This window comes from Dasypus novemcinctus, chromosome 7 (genome assembly GCF_030445035.2).
Source record: "Dasypus novemcinctus isolate mDasNov1 chromosome 7, mDasNov1.1.hap2, whole genome shotgun sequence".
NCBI lineage: Eukaryota > Metazoa > Chordata > Mammalia > Cingulata > Dasypodidae > Dasypus > Dasypus novemcinctus.
Window position 1 is genome coordinate 73,077,065 of NC_080679.1, and position 19,500 is coordinate 73,096,564.

Sequence of the window (19,500 nt, forward strand, 5' to 3'; positions counted from 1 at the left end):
TGCTAAAACTTTTATTTATTTTTTTAACTTAATTCTTCCAACTGACTAAGGTATCCAAAATTAGCATTGCTTGAAGTAATTTTAAGATAATTTCTTCTTCAAATAGAGCTTTGTTCAAAATATATTAGACTTTGTAAGCATTCAAATAAAAAGTGACTACTTTCTCTTCTCTGTATGTGTTTTTGAGGAGGGAAATCTTTCCCTGTATGGAGATTATATGGTCACCCTTTTATTTTATTTTATTTTTTTTAAAGATTTATTTATTTATTTAATTCCCCCCCCCCCCCCCCCGGGTTGTCTGTTCTTGGTGTCTATTTGCTGCGTCTTGTTTCTTTGTCCGCTTCTGTTGTCGTCAGCGGCACAGGAAGTGTGGGCGGCGCCATTCCTGGGCAGGCTGCTCTTTCTTTTTCACGTTGGGTGGCTTTCCTCACGGACGCACTCCTTGCGCGTGGGGCTCCCTCACGCGGGGGACACCCTTGCGTGGCACGGCACTCCTTGCGCGCATCAGCGCTGCACATGGCCAGCTCCACATGGGTCAGGGAGGCCCAGGGTTTGAACCGCGGACCTCCCATATGGTAGACGGACGCCCTAACCACTGGGCCAAAGTCCGTTTCCCAGGTCACCCTTTTAAATCCAACTGATGACAGTAATTTGAAATGAAAGAAGAGATATACTTTAGTTATACAATAAGTATGTGGAGATTATGTGGTCACCCTTTTAAATGCAACTAATGAAAGTAACTTGAAATGAAAGAGATATACTTTAGTTATACAGTAACTAATCACTCACTGTTAATGTTAGGTTTAGGTCTAAACAAAAAGCTAAAACCAATATGGAAAAATACGTTCATTATTATTGTTATTAAAGAAGTTATAGAAGTTTTCAGCTTCTTTCATCAGTATAATGTATTAATATATCAAAACTTTTATTTGTATCTTAGAAAATTTAATAGCAAAGTTGGTTTCAAATTATTCCTTTTTTATGCCTGGTTATCACAAGTTTCGACATTCCTTCCTTGCAAATTTAAAATGGAAGTGTGAAACATCTCTGAGAGATTTTGCATCAATCACTTTGAATAATTATGTTTCTGTAAGAAGGAATCAGTAAGAAACAGTAACAGTTGATTTTTAAGGAAATAAGTGTCTCAAAGGAGTTGCCAACTTTGAGAGATAAATCAAGATATAAGATCATGGGAAGCGGATTTGGCTCAATTAATAGAGCATCCACCTACCATGCAGGAGGTCCAGGGCCCAGGGCCTTCTGACCCGTGTGGTGAGCTGGCCCCTCACGCAGTGCTGATGTGTGCAAGGAGTGCCGTTTGATGTAGGGGTGGCCCCCGCCCAGGGGAGCCCCATGCACAAGTAGCGTGCCCCACAAGGAAAGTCGCCCTGCATGAAAAAAAGCACAGCCTGCCCAGGAGTGGCGCCACAGGCATGGAGAGCTGATGCAGCAAGATGACACAACAGAAAGAGAGACAGATTCCCAGTGACAAGAATTCCCAGTGACAGATTCCCAATGACAAGAATGCTGACAAGAATGTGAGCAGACACAGAGAAACACACAGCGAATGGACCACCCACGGTGGGTGGAGGGAAGGGGAGAGAAATAAATAAAAAAATAAATCTTAAAAAGAAAAAAAATAAGGGAGGAGGATTTGGCCAAACAGATAGGGCATCCACCCACCACATGGGAGGTCCAAGGCTCAAACACAGGACCTCCTGACCCATGTGATGAGCTGGCCCACAGGCAGTGCTGATGCGCGCAAGTAGTGTAGTGCCACGAAGGGGTGTTCTCCGCGTAGGGGAGCCCCACACGCAAGGAGTGCACCCCGTAAGGAGAGCCGCCCAGCGTGAAAATAGTGAAGCCTGCGCAGGAATGGCTCTTCACACACGGAGAGCTGACGCAGCAAGATGACGCAAAAAAAATGAGACAGATTCTGGGGACCACTAACAAGAATACAAGTAGACACAGAAGAACACACAGCAAATGGACACAGAGAGCAGACAACTGGCGGGGAAGGGGAGAGAAATTTAAAATATGTAAATATTAAATTAAAAATATAGGATTAGTAAGGGTTTGATGTAGAGATACAATCAGCTAGAGATAAATTTAAAATTTTCTGATTCTGAAGTCAAACATTATTATGACATATTGTACAACTAAAGTACAACTCTCATTTTGAATGTATTTCTATCAGTTATTTTTCAATGTATTTTGAACAGCTTGTCCGACCAGTCACCATGGTGCCTAGTGTTCCAGGAATCCCAGGCCCTTCCTCCCCTCAACCAGTACAGTCAGAAGCAAAAATGGTAAGTAAGATGTTAATTGTTTTGTAAATTTCTTGAGCTTATTTTGAATTAGTTTCTCTTCTTCTAAAACCTGTTACAAATGTACAATTTAGATCACATTTTTAGAGTTATGGACTGTATTACACTACAGAGGAACCAGAAAATTTGGAAAAGAAAAGCTTTCATTAGATAATGACTTTGGTAGTGGTACTTTAAAATAAATGGGTGAATTGGGAGTAAAGTTCTAGTATTTGTCAACTGTGTTTTTTGACTTTGACTTTTTTTTTAATATATATTTTTATTTATTTTTAAAAGATACATCAATCACACATCTGTTACATGGAACAGATAGGAGGTTGCCATATATCCCACTCACCACACCTCCACTTTTCCCACATCAACAACTTCTTTCATTGGTGTGCTGCATTCACTGTATTTGATGGCTTTGACTTTTGAACAGGCTCTTTCTCCTCCTAGTGATGGCTAGGAGTATTACAGCTGAAGCTAGGTATAAGCATCAGAAGGCCAAACTGCTTTGTTTTTAAACAGTGATACAATTAGTAGAACAATTTTAATAAGAATTCTTCATAGTACACAAGTGTTGCACAAGACATGTAAAGGAAAACTACGTTTTTGTGTTCTTCAGACACTAAGAAATTGTTTAAATAGATGCACTATAGATTACGAAACAGGAGACATGCATTTTAATTTTAATCCTAGCTCTACCCATTGCTACTTTTAATTAAAGCACAGTAACTTTTCTGTGACTCACTTTCCTCACGTGTAAAATAAAGGCTAAGCTTTGATTTCTGGGATTTCTTTTTGCCCCAGATCCTATAAACTTTTTAATTTTCTTGATAGAAGACCTGAAATTGTTATCTTGTTTTTCTTTAAATCAGTGTAATTCTCCTGTCTACTATCTAAAACATTCCTGGATTAGTTTTTATTAACATCAGTTAATTAATGTGTTCCTAGGAAAACAATAGATAATTATTAAACTATTTTCTCCATTTTTATGCTAGGCACTATACTAACAATATAAATATGTACAAATAAAAACGATTATATATTGCAGGTCTTCAAAATTTTTTCTTCTATTCTCCATTACTGCAGATAATCTATCAAATTTGCATGTGATTTTTTTTTTTTTTTTTTAAGATTTATTTTTATTTATTTAATTCCCCTCCTCTCCCCCGGTTGTCTGTTTTTCTGTGTCTTTTTGCTGCGTCTTGTTTCTTTGTCCGCTTCTGTTGTCGTCAGCGGCACGGGAAGTGTGGGCGGCGCCATTCCTCAGCAGGCTGCTCCCTCCTTCGCGCTGGGCGGCTCTCCTTATGGGTGCACTCCTTGCGCGTGGGGGCTCCTACGCGGGGGACACCCCTGGGTGGCACGGCACTCCTTGCGTGCATCAGCACTGCGCATGGGCCAGCTCCACAAGGGTCAAGGAGGCCCGGGGTTTGAACCGCGGACCTCCCATGTGGTAGACGGACGCCCTAACCACTGGGCCAAAATCCGTTTCCCGATATTTTTTTACATAAGTTTTTTTCTCTATTTTTTTTTTAATGTTACATTCAAAAAATATGAGGTCCTCATACATCTCCCACCCCCCTCACCCCACTCCTCCCACATCAACAACCTCTTTCATCATTGTGGGACATTCATTGCATTTGGTGAATACATTTTGGAGCACTGCTGTGCACACCACATGGATAATGGTTTACATTGTAGTTTACACTTCCCCCCAGTCTACCCAGTGGGCCATGGCAGGACATACAATGTCTAGCATCTGTCCCTGCAGTACCACCCAGGACAACTTCAAGTCCTGAAAATGCCCCCACATTATATCTCTTCTTCCCTCTCCTTACCCTCAGCAGCTACCTTGGCCACTTTTTCCACATCAATGCTATAATTTCTTCCATTACTAATCACTATAGTTCCGTAGTAGAATATCAGTAAGTCCACTCTAATCCATACTCTATTCCTTCATCCTGTGGACACTGGGATGGTTATGTCCACTCCACCTCTCTATCGAGAGGGGGCTTAGATTCCACATGGATGCTGGATGCAATTCTCCTACTTGCAGTTGTAGGTACTCTTGGCTCCCTGGTGTGGTGATTGACTCCTGTTTTTTAAGATACATAGATCACCCAAAATATTATCCTAAAAAATATAAGAAGTTCCCATATACCCCACTCCCCACACTCCCTACTCCTCCCACATCGACAATTTCTTACATTAGTGTGGCACATTCTTTGCATTTGATGAGTACATTTTGGAACACTACTGTGCAGCAGAATTATAGTTTACAATGTAGTTTACACTCTCTCCCAGTCCATTCAGTGGGATATGGCAGGATATATAATATCCTGCATCTGTCCCTTCGATATTATTGAGGACAACTCCCAAGTCCTGAAAATGCCCACATATCCCACCTCTTTTTCCCTCTCCCTGCCTTCAGCAACTCCCGTGGCCACTGTCTCTACATCAGTGATATAATTTCTTCCATTGCTAGAGTCACAATAATTCTATAGTAGAATACCAGTAAAGTCGACTTTTTAAAAATAAAACTTAAGGTTATGGATGTGGCTCAAAGAGTTGAGCGTCGCTTCCCACTTGGGAGGTCTCAGGTTCAGTTCTCAGTGCCTCCTGGGGAAAAAAAAAAAAAAAACAGAAACAAACAACAAGCCAAATAATTGAAAAAAGCAACTCAGGGGAGCTGATGTGGTTCAGTGGTTGAGCACTGCCTCCCACATACGAGGTCCCAGGTTCAATCCCCGGCCCCCAGTACCTCAAAAAAATAAAATAAAAAGTGAAACTTATGTACCATCTCAATGAAGAACAATTGGTTGAGGAGCATAAAAATTAACTGATTATAGATTGTGGTTAAGAGAAGAACCTAAAAGTCTGAAGGGGCAATTTTTCACACGACATTTTCAGGCTAGAGCTTTGGAAATAATAAGAGGAGTCTTCTTCACTTGATAGCACAAGTTTCCTGGGATATGTTTTTTCTACTTCCTATTTTAAACATACTAATGAAAAATTCTAGTTCATTTGCCATGCAGTGGGTGCTAAATAGAGCAGAAATATGAGTTAAAGTGATAATATTTTTGTGCAGTAGATCTAAAAATACTTTTACATATTTAGTGGACTTTTTCCTACGAATTAATTCAAAAGGAACAAATCAGATTTTTAAAAAAATGCTTTTAGTGACAAAAGTAGGCCATATTTCTAGAAGTTATTAAACCAACACTTCCCTGAATAACTTTTTATTTTATGTCACCAAGAAATTAAATTAGTAAGAACAGAAGTATTTTATTTGTTGTTATATTTTAAAATGCCAAAGCTATGATTTTCACAAACTTCTATATGAAAAATAATCTTTGGTTGAAGACCCAAAAATAGTATGTGTAGTCACAGATTGAACCACTTAAACTTAATCTAGTTAAATTTCTTGTTAGAACTTTGCTACTGTAAAATGAGCATATTTAAGTGGTTACTTATTTTAATTGGGATAGTAAATAAGATTGTCCTGTTCGTGTTAGTAAAGAACTCTGAAATTAGTCCATTATCTTTTTAAAAAAATTTTCTTTTCAAAAAATTTCAAACGTTTTCAAAGTAAACGGAAGAGTATAATGCACACCCATGTACCCATCACCCAGCTTCAGTTATTAGCAACATACTGATATTCTTGTTTATCTATACCTCAGACATCTGTTAATTTATGTTCATATATTTTGCCTTGGCCTCATGTGACAGCTCTTTCTACTGATTGTTATTATTTATAACGATCACTTTTTAAAGGCTTAAAATATAATTAGTTGTAAATACACTAAACTGCATAAACTGTTTTCTCTATAAACATCTCAGTTGTTGAATAAACTTTCCCAGGTACTTATATTAATAACTCTTACAGTTAATTAAGTGTACAGGTATTACAAGGTTTGTTCTCCTTAAATATTCTAGTAATATTTAGAAGCTTTTTAAGTTTTTCTTAGCACTTCCAATTAAAAGCGCAGGACTAATCGATTTCTTTTTTGCTGTGTGTGGTTTTTTATTTTGTTTTTAGAAAAACTTTATTTCAACTTCAAAATATAAAATAACTGGTAAAAGCTCAGAAAATTGTGGGAGCATTACTTTAAAAAATCCTGTCCAGGCACATTTATCTTACTTAATCCTAAATACAAATCCAGTTGTTTCTCCAGTGTTCCGCAAGGTGAATAAATGAGCACAAATTATTTCAATGGCATTAGCAAGGTCTCCTTGTAAAGGAAGTGAAAGAAAAAAAATGCGATCATATTCACATCTCATAAAACTAAATCCCGTTTTTTTTTAACCTTTAGCATTGATACAGTACATTCTTTGCCTTTGCTACAAAAAATTTACAGTATTATTGTTAACTATATTCTATAAATTACATTAGCTGTATTTTTGCCATGTATCACCATATTCTTAACCCTTGTAATAGAGGAACATTCTTGTATTTGTATTATTAATGCTATCCTCATCTACAGCTGAAATCACTAGTCCCTAGATTATTCCATATCTGTCTTTCAATTAACATTAACTGCCCTTGACTACCCCTTTTAGCTGCAATCATATTTATAAATCAGCAGTGTTAGTACTCATAATTATGTGTTACTGTCAACTCTATCCATTTCCACTTACTTAAATCAACCTTACTAAACATTCTACATATATTCAGCATCAGCTCCCCATCCTCAACCCACATTCTGTCTCCTACTGACCCAGAATCTATCATTAAACTCTGTAAGTTTACTCATCTTTTTTAGTTCATGTCATTAAGACAGTACAGTATTTGTCCTTTTGTATCTGGTTTATTTCACGTAATATAATATCCTCAGGGCTCATCCCTGTTGTCATATGCATCCCAAGTTCATTTCTTCTTACGGCTGGAGAGTATTCCATCATATATATGTAACACACTTCATTTATCCATTCATCTTTTGATGGGCACTTAGGTTGTTTCCATCTTTTAGCTATTATGAATGATGTCACTATGAACATTGGTGTGCAAATATGTTTGCATCCTTTAAATTCTTCTGAATATATTCCTAGTAGCAGGATTACAGCAGTTCTCTGTTTAGCTTCCTGAGGAACTGTCTTCCACAGAGGCTGCACTGTTTTACATTCCCAGCAACAGTGAAGGAGTGTTCCTATTTCTTCACATCCTATCTAGCACTTGAAGTTTTCTGTTTTGTTTTCGTTTTTCAATAATGGCCATTCTGTAAGACTTGAAATGATATCTCATTGTAGTTTTAATCTACATTTCCCTAATAGCTAGTGATGTTGACCATCTTTTCCTGTACTTTTTGGCCATTTGTATTTCCTCTTTGGCAAAATCTCTATTCAGGTCTTCTGCCTATCCTTTAATTGAGTTGCTTGGCCTTTTTTTTTTAAGGTATCAGGGCTGGGGGTTGAGCCTAGGACTTTGTATGTGGGAAGTCAGTACCCAGCCACTGAGCTACATCAGCTTCCCTGAGTTGGGTTTTTTCATTTGTTTTGCTTGTTGTTCATTTGTTTTTTCAGGAGGCATAGGGAACCAACTGGGGAGGTGGGGGGTGGGGGGGGGCCAACTGCTTGAGTCATACTGGTTCCCAGGTTGCTTGTCTTTTTATCATTGAATTTTGTGATCTCTAATGTGGAAATCAAACCTTTACCAGATATGTGGTTTCCAAAAATTTTCTCATTGAGTAGGCTGCCTTTTTACATCTTAACAGTCATTTGAGGCACCAAAATGTTTACTTTTGAGGAGGTCCCATTTATTTATTTTTCCTTTCATTACTTGTTCTTTGTGTGTACAGTTCTTTGTTCTTTGTGTGTACACCATTTACCACAAGATCTTGAAGATGTTTCCATATATTATTTTCTAATAGTTTTATGGATCTAGCTTCTATATTTAGGTCCTTGATCCATTTTGAGTTAATTTTTGTATAAGGAATGAGGTATTGGGTCCTCTTTATTTCTTTTAGATATGGATATCCAGCTCTCCCATCATCATTTGTTGAATAAAAATGTTCTGATCCAGCTCAGTGGGTTGGACAGCCTTGTGAAAAATCACTTGACCATAGATGTGAGGGTCTTTTTCTGAACTTTCAATTCAGTTCCCTTGTTTAGTCTGTCTTCATGCCAGTACCATGCTGTTTTTACCACTGTAGCTAAGTAATATGCTTTAAAGTCAGGAATTGAGAGTCCTCCACCTTTGTTCTTTTTTTAAAGAAATTTTTTACCTAGTCAGGGCCCTTACCCTTCCAGATAAATTTGATAATTGGCTTTTCCAATTCTGCAATAAAGGCTGTTGGAATTTTTAGTGGGATTACTTTGAATCTATAAATCAAATTAGGTAGACTTGGCATCTTGATACCTAGTCTTCCAATCCATGAACACGGAATCTGAATATCCTTCCATTTATCTAGTTCTTCTTTGGTTTCTTTAGGAATGTTTTATGGTTTTCTGAACACAGTGCCTTTATATCCTTGGCTAAGTTTATTCCTAAATATTTGACTCCTTTAGTTCCTATTGTAAATGGAAAATTTTTTCTGATTTTCTCCTCAGTTTACTCAGTAGTGTATTGGAATGCAATGATTTTTGCTTATTAATCTTTCATCCTGCCACTTTGCTGAGGTTGTCTATCAGTTCTAATAGTTTTGTTCTGGATTTTTTTGAATTTTCTAGGTATAGGATCATATCATCAATGAATAGTTAAAGTTTTACTTCTTCCTTTACTTTTTGGGTTCCTTTTATTTCTTTTTCTTGCCTAATTGTTCTAGCTAGAACTTCTAGCACAATATTGAATAACAGTGGAGACAGTGGACATCCTTCTCTCAGTGCGAAAACTGTCTTTCACCATTGAGTACAATATTAGCTGTGGGTTTTTCATATATGCACCCTATCATATTGAGAGAGTTTCCTTTGATTCCTGTCTTTCAGAGTGTTTTTGTTAAGGAAAGATGTTGTATTTTCGCAAATGCCTTTTCTGCATTAATCGAGATCATGTCATTTTTCTTCAATTTATTAATGTGATATAGTACACTGATTTTCTTAGTACTGACCCACCCCTGCATTCCTGCTATAAAACCTAATTGTGATGTATAATTCTTTTAATGTGTTTTTTGATTCATTAAGGATTTCTTTTGCATCTATATTCATTAGAAAAATTGGTCTGTAGTTTTCTTTTTTCATAATGTCTTTATTTGGCCTTGGTGTTAGGGTGATGTTGGCTTCATAGAATGAGCTTGGTAGTGTTTCTTCCTGTTCAGTTTTTTGGAAGAGTTTGGACAAGATTGGTATTAGATCTTTAAGTGATGGGTAGGATTCACCTGTGAAGCTACATAGAAAAATAGATTAAATCAGTTTCTTAATTAAACATTTTAAATTGAAGTCCATGGATAATATGTTATTCTATGTGGCAATTTATCTTATGCATTTTTAGTATGTAAAATACCAAAGGTACAGATTATTTCTAAACTTGAAATAAAAATGTCAGTCGCAACAATTTACTTTATTAAAATATACCTTCAAGGGGCTAAAAAAATAGACAAAAGCAATTATATTGTCTCCACTGAAGAAAGTTGGAATCATACCCCAGTGCACAGAGATTTCTAATAACCAGATAAATAATCAGAGGGCTTGATTTTATTTCCTCCATCAATGACAGAACTCCAAATCCATGCTCTGCAAATGGATGGGTGTCATAGCCCACATCCCTTAGATTCACATTACATAATAAATCATTCTTCTGGCTATTCACCAAAGTCTGCAATCCCCTTCACCCCCTCTTCACTAAAACCTGTAATTTCTTCTTTCACTGCCTCAATTGATTTTACTTTTTTGTTGTCATTGTCTTCAATTCTTTGAAAATATTTAAACATCATCCCTGTTGGGTTCTGCATCTATTTCAAGGATTTGTTTGACCTTTGTGGTCACAATCTGTTAATAACATGCTGAATAATATAGCAGTGGTGATTCTGCTGAAGTGAACTATGCTTAAAATAAGGTAAGAGAAATGGCAGCACCTTTTCTTGGAACACCTAGCCATAGCTGAAGAGAAACCTTGTATAGTTATACAAAGATTTCCAAGGATGCCCTGATTTTTAGAAGCGCATGGCTTACATGAAGATACTATGTTTTGTATGCCTTGTGTTTACTTTGTCAGTTAAGGAAATTTTCAGACAAGCTTTTTTTTAAAATGGGTGTGACAATCCACAAATACAGGATTATCTAATACTTTCTAATACTTCAGAAAAATTCCCTGGACCTGCTATTTTCTGCAAAACGAATTTTTCTAGGTTTAGGAGTTTTGTGTGTCATTAAGCACAGAAACAACCAGATACTGGCCATCTGTATTGCTTTTCTATAATAGGAGAACAATTTTTATGTAATATTTTTCATCAAAAAGTAACTCTTACCAACAGGAAATTGTTAATCATCTAAGAGTTTTGTTTAAGAAGATTTGGTGTAAACTTTACACTATAAAGTATTTAAGTAGTATCCTCCACAGTCATTCCTTTAAGGCTTGTGTGACAAACTGAGAAATATCTTTGCACACAGTGGGTAACCAGTAGGTTTTCTGCAGGGGGTTTCTACTGAGAGCTGACAGAGGGCATCTTGGCAAATGTTCAGAAACCTCCATTAACTTGGTTGGACCCTGCATGGAACCTCATGTTCAGCAGAATTCTTCTGACCTGCCTCTGCATGCTAAGCTAATCAGCAAACACCTAATGAGCCCACTCCAAAGAAACAGACCTTCTCCCAACCTTCTTCATTTTCATATGTTCTCTGGGGGTGGGGAGACAAGACTTCATGAGGACTGATGATGCTGCAAAGACCACAATAATGATAATTAACTTGCTGAATTTAGAAGATTATGCTGTTAATTAGTTGCAAAATAAAGATAAGTAATAGAGCAGCAGATGGTAGGATAACACCCAGGAGAAGGAGGGTTATTACTCTGATGAGCTTTTGTGGCACATATGAAATATGGATCTGACTTTTTCATAAATTGTTTCTAGAGAACATTATCTGTTTTCTTTGAAATATGATGGAGTAGATTGTTCCTACCAAGTTATGACAGATGTGATAAAACTTGTTTTCAAGGATGCAGCATATAGTATTATAGAACTTGAATAGCAAGTTATTTTTACAGATTACCTCATAAAATGAGTGTGTCAGATTGGTCAGCACAATGAACTATTCATCCTTTAATTAATTGACACAATCTGTAACTCTTTAGAAATAAAGTTTTTCAGTATAGCAGTTGAATTTTACGTTGTTAAATATGAATATTAGACATTGAAACACTAACATGCTTCTTAGAAATATAGTAATAAAGACATTTTAATTTACTTCAAAACAATGCACACCTTTGGTTTAAATTTAAAATTGTTGAGGGAAGTGGATGTGGCTCATGTGGTTGGGCTTCCATCTGCCATATGGGTGGCCCCAGGTTGGATCCCGGGGGCCTCCTGGTAAAGGCGTGCCTGTGCAGCAAGCCAGGCACATGCGGCAAGCTAGTGCCCGCGCAGCCAGCCAAGTGCCCACGTGGCTAGCCACTCAGCAAAATGATAGTGCATCAAAAAGAGAGATGAAGGGAAGAGTCAAGGCAAAGTGCAACAGAGAAACCAGGAACAGAGGTGGTGCAAGTGACAGGGAACCTCGCTCCACGTCAGAGGTCCCCAAGATTGAATCCTGATGAATCCTAGAAGAGAAAATGAGAAGAGAAGGCAAAAAAAAAAAGAAATATAGACACAGAAGATCATGCAGTGAATGGACACAGACAGCAAAAACAGCCAGGGGGGGAGAAAAAAATAAAATTATGCTTAGGTTTTATTATACATGTTGAAGAATATAGACATTTTAATCTTAATTTCTCTGAATGCTTAATCTTTACTTATATTAAATTTCTCTATTGAGAGAAATCTTAATCTTAGTAATAGACTGGCCAATGTCTGATGATCAACTTTTGCTTACTAATATATTTAGAATATTTAGTACTAAACAAAAGCTCTAGTTTGACAGAGCTTTTGTTTAAAATATGTTCATTTAACTGAGAGTCAAAAAAATTTCTAGTCCTATCTCTGCTTCTAACTCACTTTATGATTCTTGTAACTTCATTATCTAGGCTTTAGCTTCTACATCAATAAAATGGTTATTGGACTAATTGACTTGGTATATCTATGCTAGCTCCAAAATTCTATTGTAAAATATGTATCTGTTCTGTTTTATATTTGTTTCCATTAATTTTTAAAAATTAAGTATTTGACCTTTTTTAAAATGTCCTTTGCAAATATTTATTGGTGATTTCTAAGTATCTAAGTATTTTACATTGTAATTGTAAAATTTTTATGAATGGTAATTAATGACTGCTTTTTAAGCATATGCATATTTTTGCTGCTGTTTTTTAAAAAAATTAACAGTTCAGAGCAGTGTTAATTAACCCTTAAAATCCTTTCTTACATTTTATACCCAGTGGCACACTTTCCAAGTAAGGCCCATTGTAATCAATGTAACAGCATGAAGCAAACATTAGAGCTTCCTCACTGGATGCCTACTGTATATCCTAGGGCAGTCAAGAGAGGATAATGAATGAATACTGATGCTGCCTTTAAGTGCTCTATAAGGTAGTAACTTGCCCTACTAAAGATTATTCAAGAGAGTGATGTTTATGTCCTTCAAACTCCCGTAAGTGCAGTTACTATATTTCATTAATTCTAAGAGTTAAGTTCTTCACTATAAAATTTTAAATGCTTTTCAATCCAGTGGTGTTTTCTACCTTAGAACCTTGAAATATTTTACTGACACATATTTTTCCAAGCTTCAAATCTCAACCACTAGTTATATTTGTGCACATTTTATACCCAGAAATGAAAGCCTTAACCTAGCATTTAAGAATAAATACTATTCGTTATATTTGATGTCTTTAACATTCTTTTAATAACTTATAAATATGCAGTGACAATCTCCCCACATGCTCCTCCTTTGTTCTGTATACATGACCCACACTTTCTAACTCCTGTCTTTCTACTTTCAGCTCATGATCGTTTGTCCTAAGTATTCCTATCTGACCAGCCTGCTACTTTTTTGGTCACTCATCTAATTCAGCTTTTGTTTTTGTTTGCTTGTTTTTGAGGTACCGGGGCCAGTGATTGAACCTGGAAATTCAAGTGGGAAGCCAGCACTCAACCACTGAGCCACATCGGCTCCCAAGTTGTTGTTGTTGTTTTGTTTTGTTTTCCATTTGTTTTCTTGTTGTTTGTTTTGTTTTTTCCAGGAGACACCAGGAACCCAACCCAGGACCTTCCATGTGGGATGCAGGCACTCAACTGCTTGAACCACATCCGCTTCCCCTAATTCAGTTTTAGTCCATCCAGTTCCACATTGTCCCATCAGTTATGAGTGTCCCAGTTTTCTGTGTCTTAGTACTACTGTGCTTATTTCTGGTTCAAAAAGGCAGGAACCAGGAATTTTGTCTGAAATCTGAACAATGCAGTATATTATGTAGTTGTCAGAACATCTTTTATATATAAAATGTCTGGGACTAAATCAGTGCTTAAGATGACCCCTAAATACATTTTGAATTTACAAAAGTACAGGAACTTTCCTGATTCTTTGTCACCATCCCCCACACACACACTCCTGTGCTAAGAAATTAGAGGCCTCTCTAATTTGAGAGCTGACAATTGAGAAATCCTTTTGAAAGGCAGTTTTGCATATTATATCTAAACCTTATCCCTGCAAGGATGTTATCATTTCCAGTTTTATAGATTAAGAAACAGACTCAAAGATTAAATTAGGGAAACAGATGTGGCTCAATTAATAGAAAGTCTGCCTACCATATAGGAGGTCCAGGGTTCGGTACCCAGGGTCTCCTTGCCCATGTGGTGAGCTGGCCCATGCACAGTGCTGACATGTGCAAGGAGTGGTGTGTGATTCAGAGGTGGCCCCCACATAGGGATGCTCCCCGCACAAGGAGTGCGCCCTGCAAGGAGAGCTGCCCCATGCAAAATAAGCACAGCCTGCCCAGGAGTGGCGCCGCACACATGCACATTCCCAGTGCCGCCGGACAAGAATGCAAGCAGACACAGAAGAACACATAGCAAATGGACACAGAGAGCAGACAAGGGGGGGAGAGGGAGGAGGAAGGGGAAACAAAAATCTTTAAAAAAAAAAAAAGATTAAATTATCTGTTCAAAGTCACACAAATAGTTTGAAGCAGAGTTAACTTCTCAACCTAAAATGTCTTCTAAACTGTGTAAGACTTCACAATACATTTGGTATATGAATCAGTGAAGATACAGGATTTTCAATATGTGATGTAATTTACAATTCTTAAAGTAGTCTATCAGAAAAGAGGAAGAAAATGTGCCTAGTGTTGGGGTAGCACTTGTGGTATAATAATTGACATTCTCCATCCTTTGTGGTGTCTTTTGAATCATTTAAGCCATCTAGCTTCAGATTATCTCCGTTGCTCCTTCTCTGTCCTTTTTGGTAGGGCCAAGGATAATAAATGTCGAGCCGTGGAAAAGATATGCACTTTGAAATTAAAGGGATCTGGGTTCAAATCCAGGCTTTGAACTACTATAATGGTGGTGTGGCCTTGGGCAACTGATCTCTGGTTTCATTTATATTTCATGAACATCCTATAAATAAAATACTATCCTGTTTTAAAACTCATTGAAAAACTACTGTTAACATAATAGCATGATGAATCTCAAATGCATAATGTTAAGGAAAAGAAGCCAGATTTTAAAAGTTATATACTATATTATTTATATGACATTCTGGAAAGGCAAAACTATAGGCACAGAAAACAGATCAGTGGTTTCTAGGGAGTTAATGGAACTGTTCTATATCTTGACTGTGGGGATGGTTTCTTGACTGTACTTGTTAAAACTTACAGGACTGTATACTAAAAAAAGTTAATTTTACTCTCTTTAGCTTATACTTCAATAAAGTTCCTTTTTTTTTTTAAACCACGGATTTCCTTTTTAAAATTATACCCAGAATTGACAATAATTAGGAGTAGAGCGAAAATGTCCACTAAAACCCATGTCCAGGTATAATTATTCCCTCAGTTGGAATCCTGGTGACCTTTCATATATGCCTCAGTTACTACGAATTCTAGATCACTTACAGTAGAAGGTTAGAACTGCATAGATGGAAATAAATCATTAGTTTTCTTAATAGTTGTAGAGTTTTTTTAATTGCTCATAAATGGAGTAAATGAAAGCAGTTAAACCAGAATCATTTGGTGGCCTATTTCAAAAGCTCTTTTCTCTCACCCACCCCTCTCTGTTATACTTAGAGGGTTCGGAGAGGAAAGGTTTCCAAGAATCCATGTTTTTAATACATACACCTAGGTGATTATTCTAGGAAGTTGGGAAGCACTAGATAGACTGCAACACAGTTCTCGTATCTCTTTTAAAGCTTTCCTCCCCCCACATATGCATCTGAGGTGGCTCTTAGGAAAATATAATGGATATATCTCTGAAACAAATTTTTGGGATAACACTTTATTACAGACTCCAGTACCACAACTCCATTAGTAAAAAAGGTATCAGCAACAGTAGTCTCAGGTCTCTTAGGGTCCCAAGGTCTCTTTCAGTACTAAGATTCCACAGGATGATTATTTTATGCTAAATATTCATATTCACAGATTATAACAATAAAACCTTGCAAACATATTTGTTGAGCACCTATTGTGTGACAAATCGATGTTGTTAAAAGAATGCAAAGAAGCATAAGACATTCTCTGCTCTTAAGGGGCTTCCTGTCTGGTTGGGGAGATAAGATACTTACGTGACAAATTTTGCTGATAAAATAATAAAATTCATCCAACTTGTGTCTTTATAAAGAGATAGCCATAAATGTCTGGGTACTCAGTTTAACACTAGATCTATCATACTCTGAAAGTAGGGTGTATTAGTCAGCCAAAGGGGTGCTGATGTAAAGTACCAGAACTCTGTTCTCTCTTTTTTTTTAAGATTTATTTTATTTATTTCTACGCTTTCTCATTGTTTGCATTCACTATCTGCTCTCTCTGTATGTTGTGTGCTCATCTTCCTTTTTTAGGAGGCACTGGGAACGAAACCCCGAACCTCCCATGTGGGAGGGAGGCGCCTAATTCCTTGAGCCACCTCTGCTTCCCTCTGTTGACTTTTATAGAGGGTATTTATTTGGGGTAGAAGCTTACAGTCACAAGGCCCTAAAGAGCCCAAATCAAGGTACCATAAAAGGTACTTCTTCACCCAAAGTCTGTTGACACATGTTGATGCAAGATGGCAGGTGACATCTAGGAGAGTTCAGCCTTCTTCTTCTTAAGGCTTCATGGTCCCAGCTTCTTCCTATCTCAGCTGTAGACTGGCAAAAGGCTTGTCTCTTTCCCCGGGATTCATTTCTTTCCAGGCTCAGCTGCTCTGGTCTCTTCACAAGGTCAGCTGTAGACTATCAAGCTTCTCTCTCTTGCAGGAGGACCTCTGCCATGTCTAATGAGCTGTCTCTCTTCCTCTGTGTTCTCTATGTGTCTACTTCTGTGTGAGACTGTTATCAGTCCAAGGGGGCTGGTACTCAACACTGAGTCCCACTGTAATGATGTGGTTGAATCAAAACCCTAATCTTAACAATATTTAATTAGACACCTTAGCTAAATCTAATACAGTCAAAGGGTATCACACCCAGAAAAACAGACCAGTTTACTAACATAATAACTCTTTTTTGGAGGAGAAAAAAAATCTCTTTTTGGAATTCATAAATGCTATCAAACTGCCACATGAGGTCAGATACAATTCAGTTAACTAACAAAATGGAACACAATGGTAAGAATAGACTTAGAAGTAGATCTGCTACTGGAACAAGGAAGACCTAAAATAGGTAAACCCAGCTGTAGGAGATTCATTCTGATAGGCAGCATAGTGGCCTAAAAGATGGCATTGGGTCATCATTCAGGTAAGTACTTGCAAACAAAGATTAAATGGGCCCAAATGTGGGAGACAAATTTAGGTCTTAGAATCTAGGCAGGACCTGAAAAGATGAGAATATATGTAGGGTGATAGAGAATAGATAGAAGTGTACCTAATAATTAGGTTGTGCTCCTTATTTTAATTGAATGAAACTAGTTATTTTTAGTTGACAGTAATATTTTTCACTCTTTTCCCAAAATTGATTAGGACCAGGAATGTATAGAATCCTCTAATAGTACTAGACAAAAAGACTCAAGGAAAGTTTCCAAAGATCTTATTATTTGTCTTATCGATATTGTAATGACGTTAGGAATGCAATGAAATACCATAATCAAAACTAATTTTAAGGCTGGGTATGTTAGAGTACCTAATAAATATCTTTTTTTCTTAACCAAGAATATAGTAAGAGTTGGACCGGAGGAGAAAGCAGTAACTTTTTTTTTTAATGGTGTTTGCATTTCAGAGATTAAAAGCGGCTTTGACTCAGCAACATCCTCCAGTTACCAATGGAGACTCTGTCAAAGGTCATGGTAGTGGATTGGTTAGAACTCAATCAGAGGAATCTCGACCACAATCATTACAACAGCCAGCCACATCTACTACAGAAACTCCGGTATGTGAATAATTTTATGACTTAGCATTATTGTCTTCCTTAAAAAACAGTGTAACTTAAGTAACTACTCTATGTACTTGGAAAAAAATTATTTTCAGTCATATTGTTATTTCAAAAGTGTATCAGAAACCTTAGGAAAATGCAACTTATTGTAAAACTGTTGATACCAAAAAATATATTAAAAATCATCTAGCAACTGTTACTCTTCAGGACACCTTGTAAATGTTACAATATGGTGCAATATCCATCAGTATTCTGTAGATAAAACATTTTTTCCCACTGATTCTAAACAGTGAAATTAAATGCAGCTTGAAGAAACTTTATTCTCCATTGCTTTGCTGAGAAACTTTGGAGTTGTGACTTGCCCCTTTGAAAAATTAGTTCGATAACTAGAAAAATAATATTAGACTCTTACACTGAGGAGAGCATAGCTTTCCTTTTGCTGCTCTTTTTGATTATCATCAGATGCTACCAACTTGTTATAAAAACCATAACTCTTTATTAAAATTATATATTTTCCTTGCTATATTAAATTGGTTTGATTTGAATGGTGTTCCTTTATGACCTGAAATTTTAAGTAATGGAATCATAGATTAAGTTCTGAATAAGTTATGCATAACAGCTACTGTGATATTTCTGAGGAATGCAGTACAGGCATACCTTGAAGATATTACAGGTCTGTTTCCAGACTACCGCAATATAGCACATATCTCAAAGCAGTTACATAACAGTGAAGCTTGCACATCGATTGACTCCTCCTTTCACAAAAGAGTTCTCTGCAGCATGCGATGCTGTTTGGTAGCATTTGACCCAGAGTAGAATGTCTTTCAAAATTGGAGTCAGTCCTCTCAAACCCTACTGCTGCTTTAGCAACAAAGTTTATATAATATTCTAAATCCTTTGTTGTTGTTTCAACAGTGTTCAGGGCATCTTCACCAAGAGTAGATTCCATCTCAAGAAACCACTTTCTTTGCTCATCCATAGGAAGCAACTCCTCATCCATTCAGGTTTTATCATGAGATTGCAGCAGTTCAATCACATCTTCAGGCTCCCCTTCTAATTCTAATTCTCTTGTTATTTTTACCACATCTGCAAGTATTTCCTCCACTAAAGTCTTAAACCCCAGCATACATGAGGGCTGGAATTAGCTTTTTCCAAACTCCTGTTAATGTTGATGTTTTAACCTCCCATAATCAAAAATGTTCTTAATGGTGTCTATATTCTGAATCCTTTCCAGAAGTTTTTCAGTGTACTTCCTCTAGCTCCATCAGAAATCATTATCTATGACACCTATTGCCTAACAGAATGTATTTCTTAAATAATACACTCACAGTTACTCCTTGAACCATAGGCTGCAGAATGGATGTTGTGTTAACAGGCATGAAAACAACATTCATCTCATTGTACATATCTGTCAGAGTTCTTGGGTGACCAGGTGCATTATCAGTGAGCAGTGATATTTTTGAAAGGAATCTTTCTGTTCAGTAGGTCTCAACAGTGGGCTTAAAATTAAAATATGCAGTAAGCCATGTTGCAAACAGATGTGTAGTCATCCAGGCTTTGTTCCATTTATAGAGCACAGGAATAGATTTAGCATAATTCCTAAGGACCCTAGGATTTTCAGAAT

The 19,500-nt window shown here is 36.9% G+C and overlaps 1 protein-coding gene across 46 annotated transcripts in view; it reads left to right on the top strand.

Moving 5' to 3' along the window:
• ATF2 (activating transcription factor 2) overlaps window positions 1-19,500 on the top strand; it is a 132,983-nt gene that overhangs the window by 88,467 nt on the left and 25,016 nt on the right. For all 46 annotated transcript variants that reach the window (XM_071216251.1, XM_071216258.1, XM_071216277.1 and 43 more), the window contains 2 exons: window positions 2,223-2,309; window positions 17,724-17,873. In XM_071216251.1, the coding sequence (XP_071072352.1) occupies window positions 2,223-2,309; window positions 17,724-17,873 (237 nt within the window). The remainder of the gene's footprint in view (window positions 1-2,222; window positions 2,310-17,723; window positions 17,874-19,500) is intronic.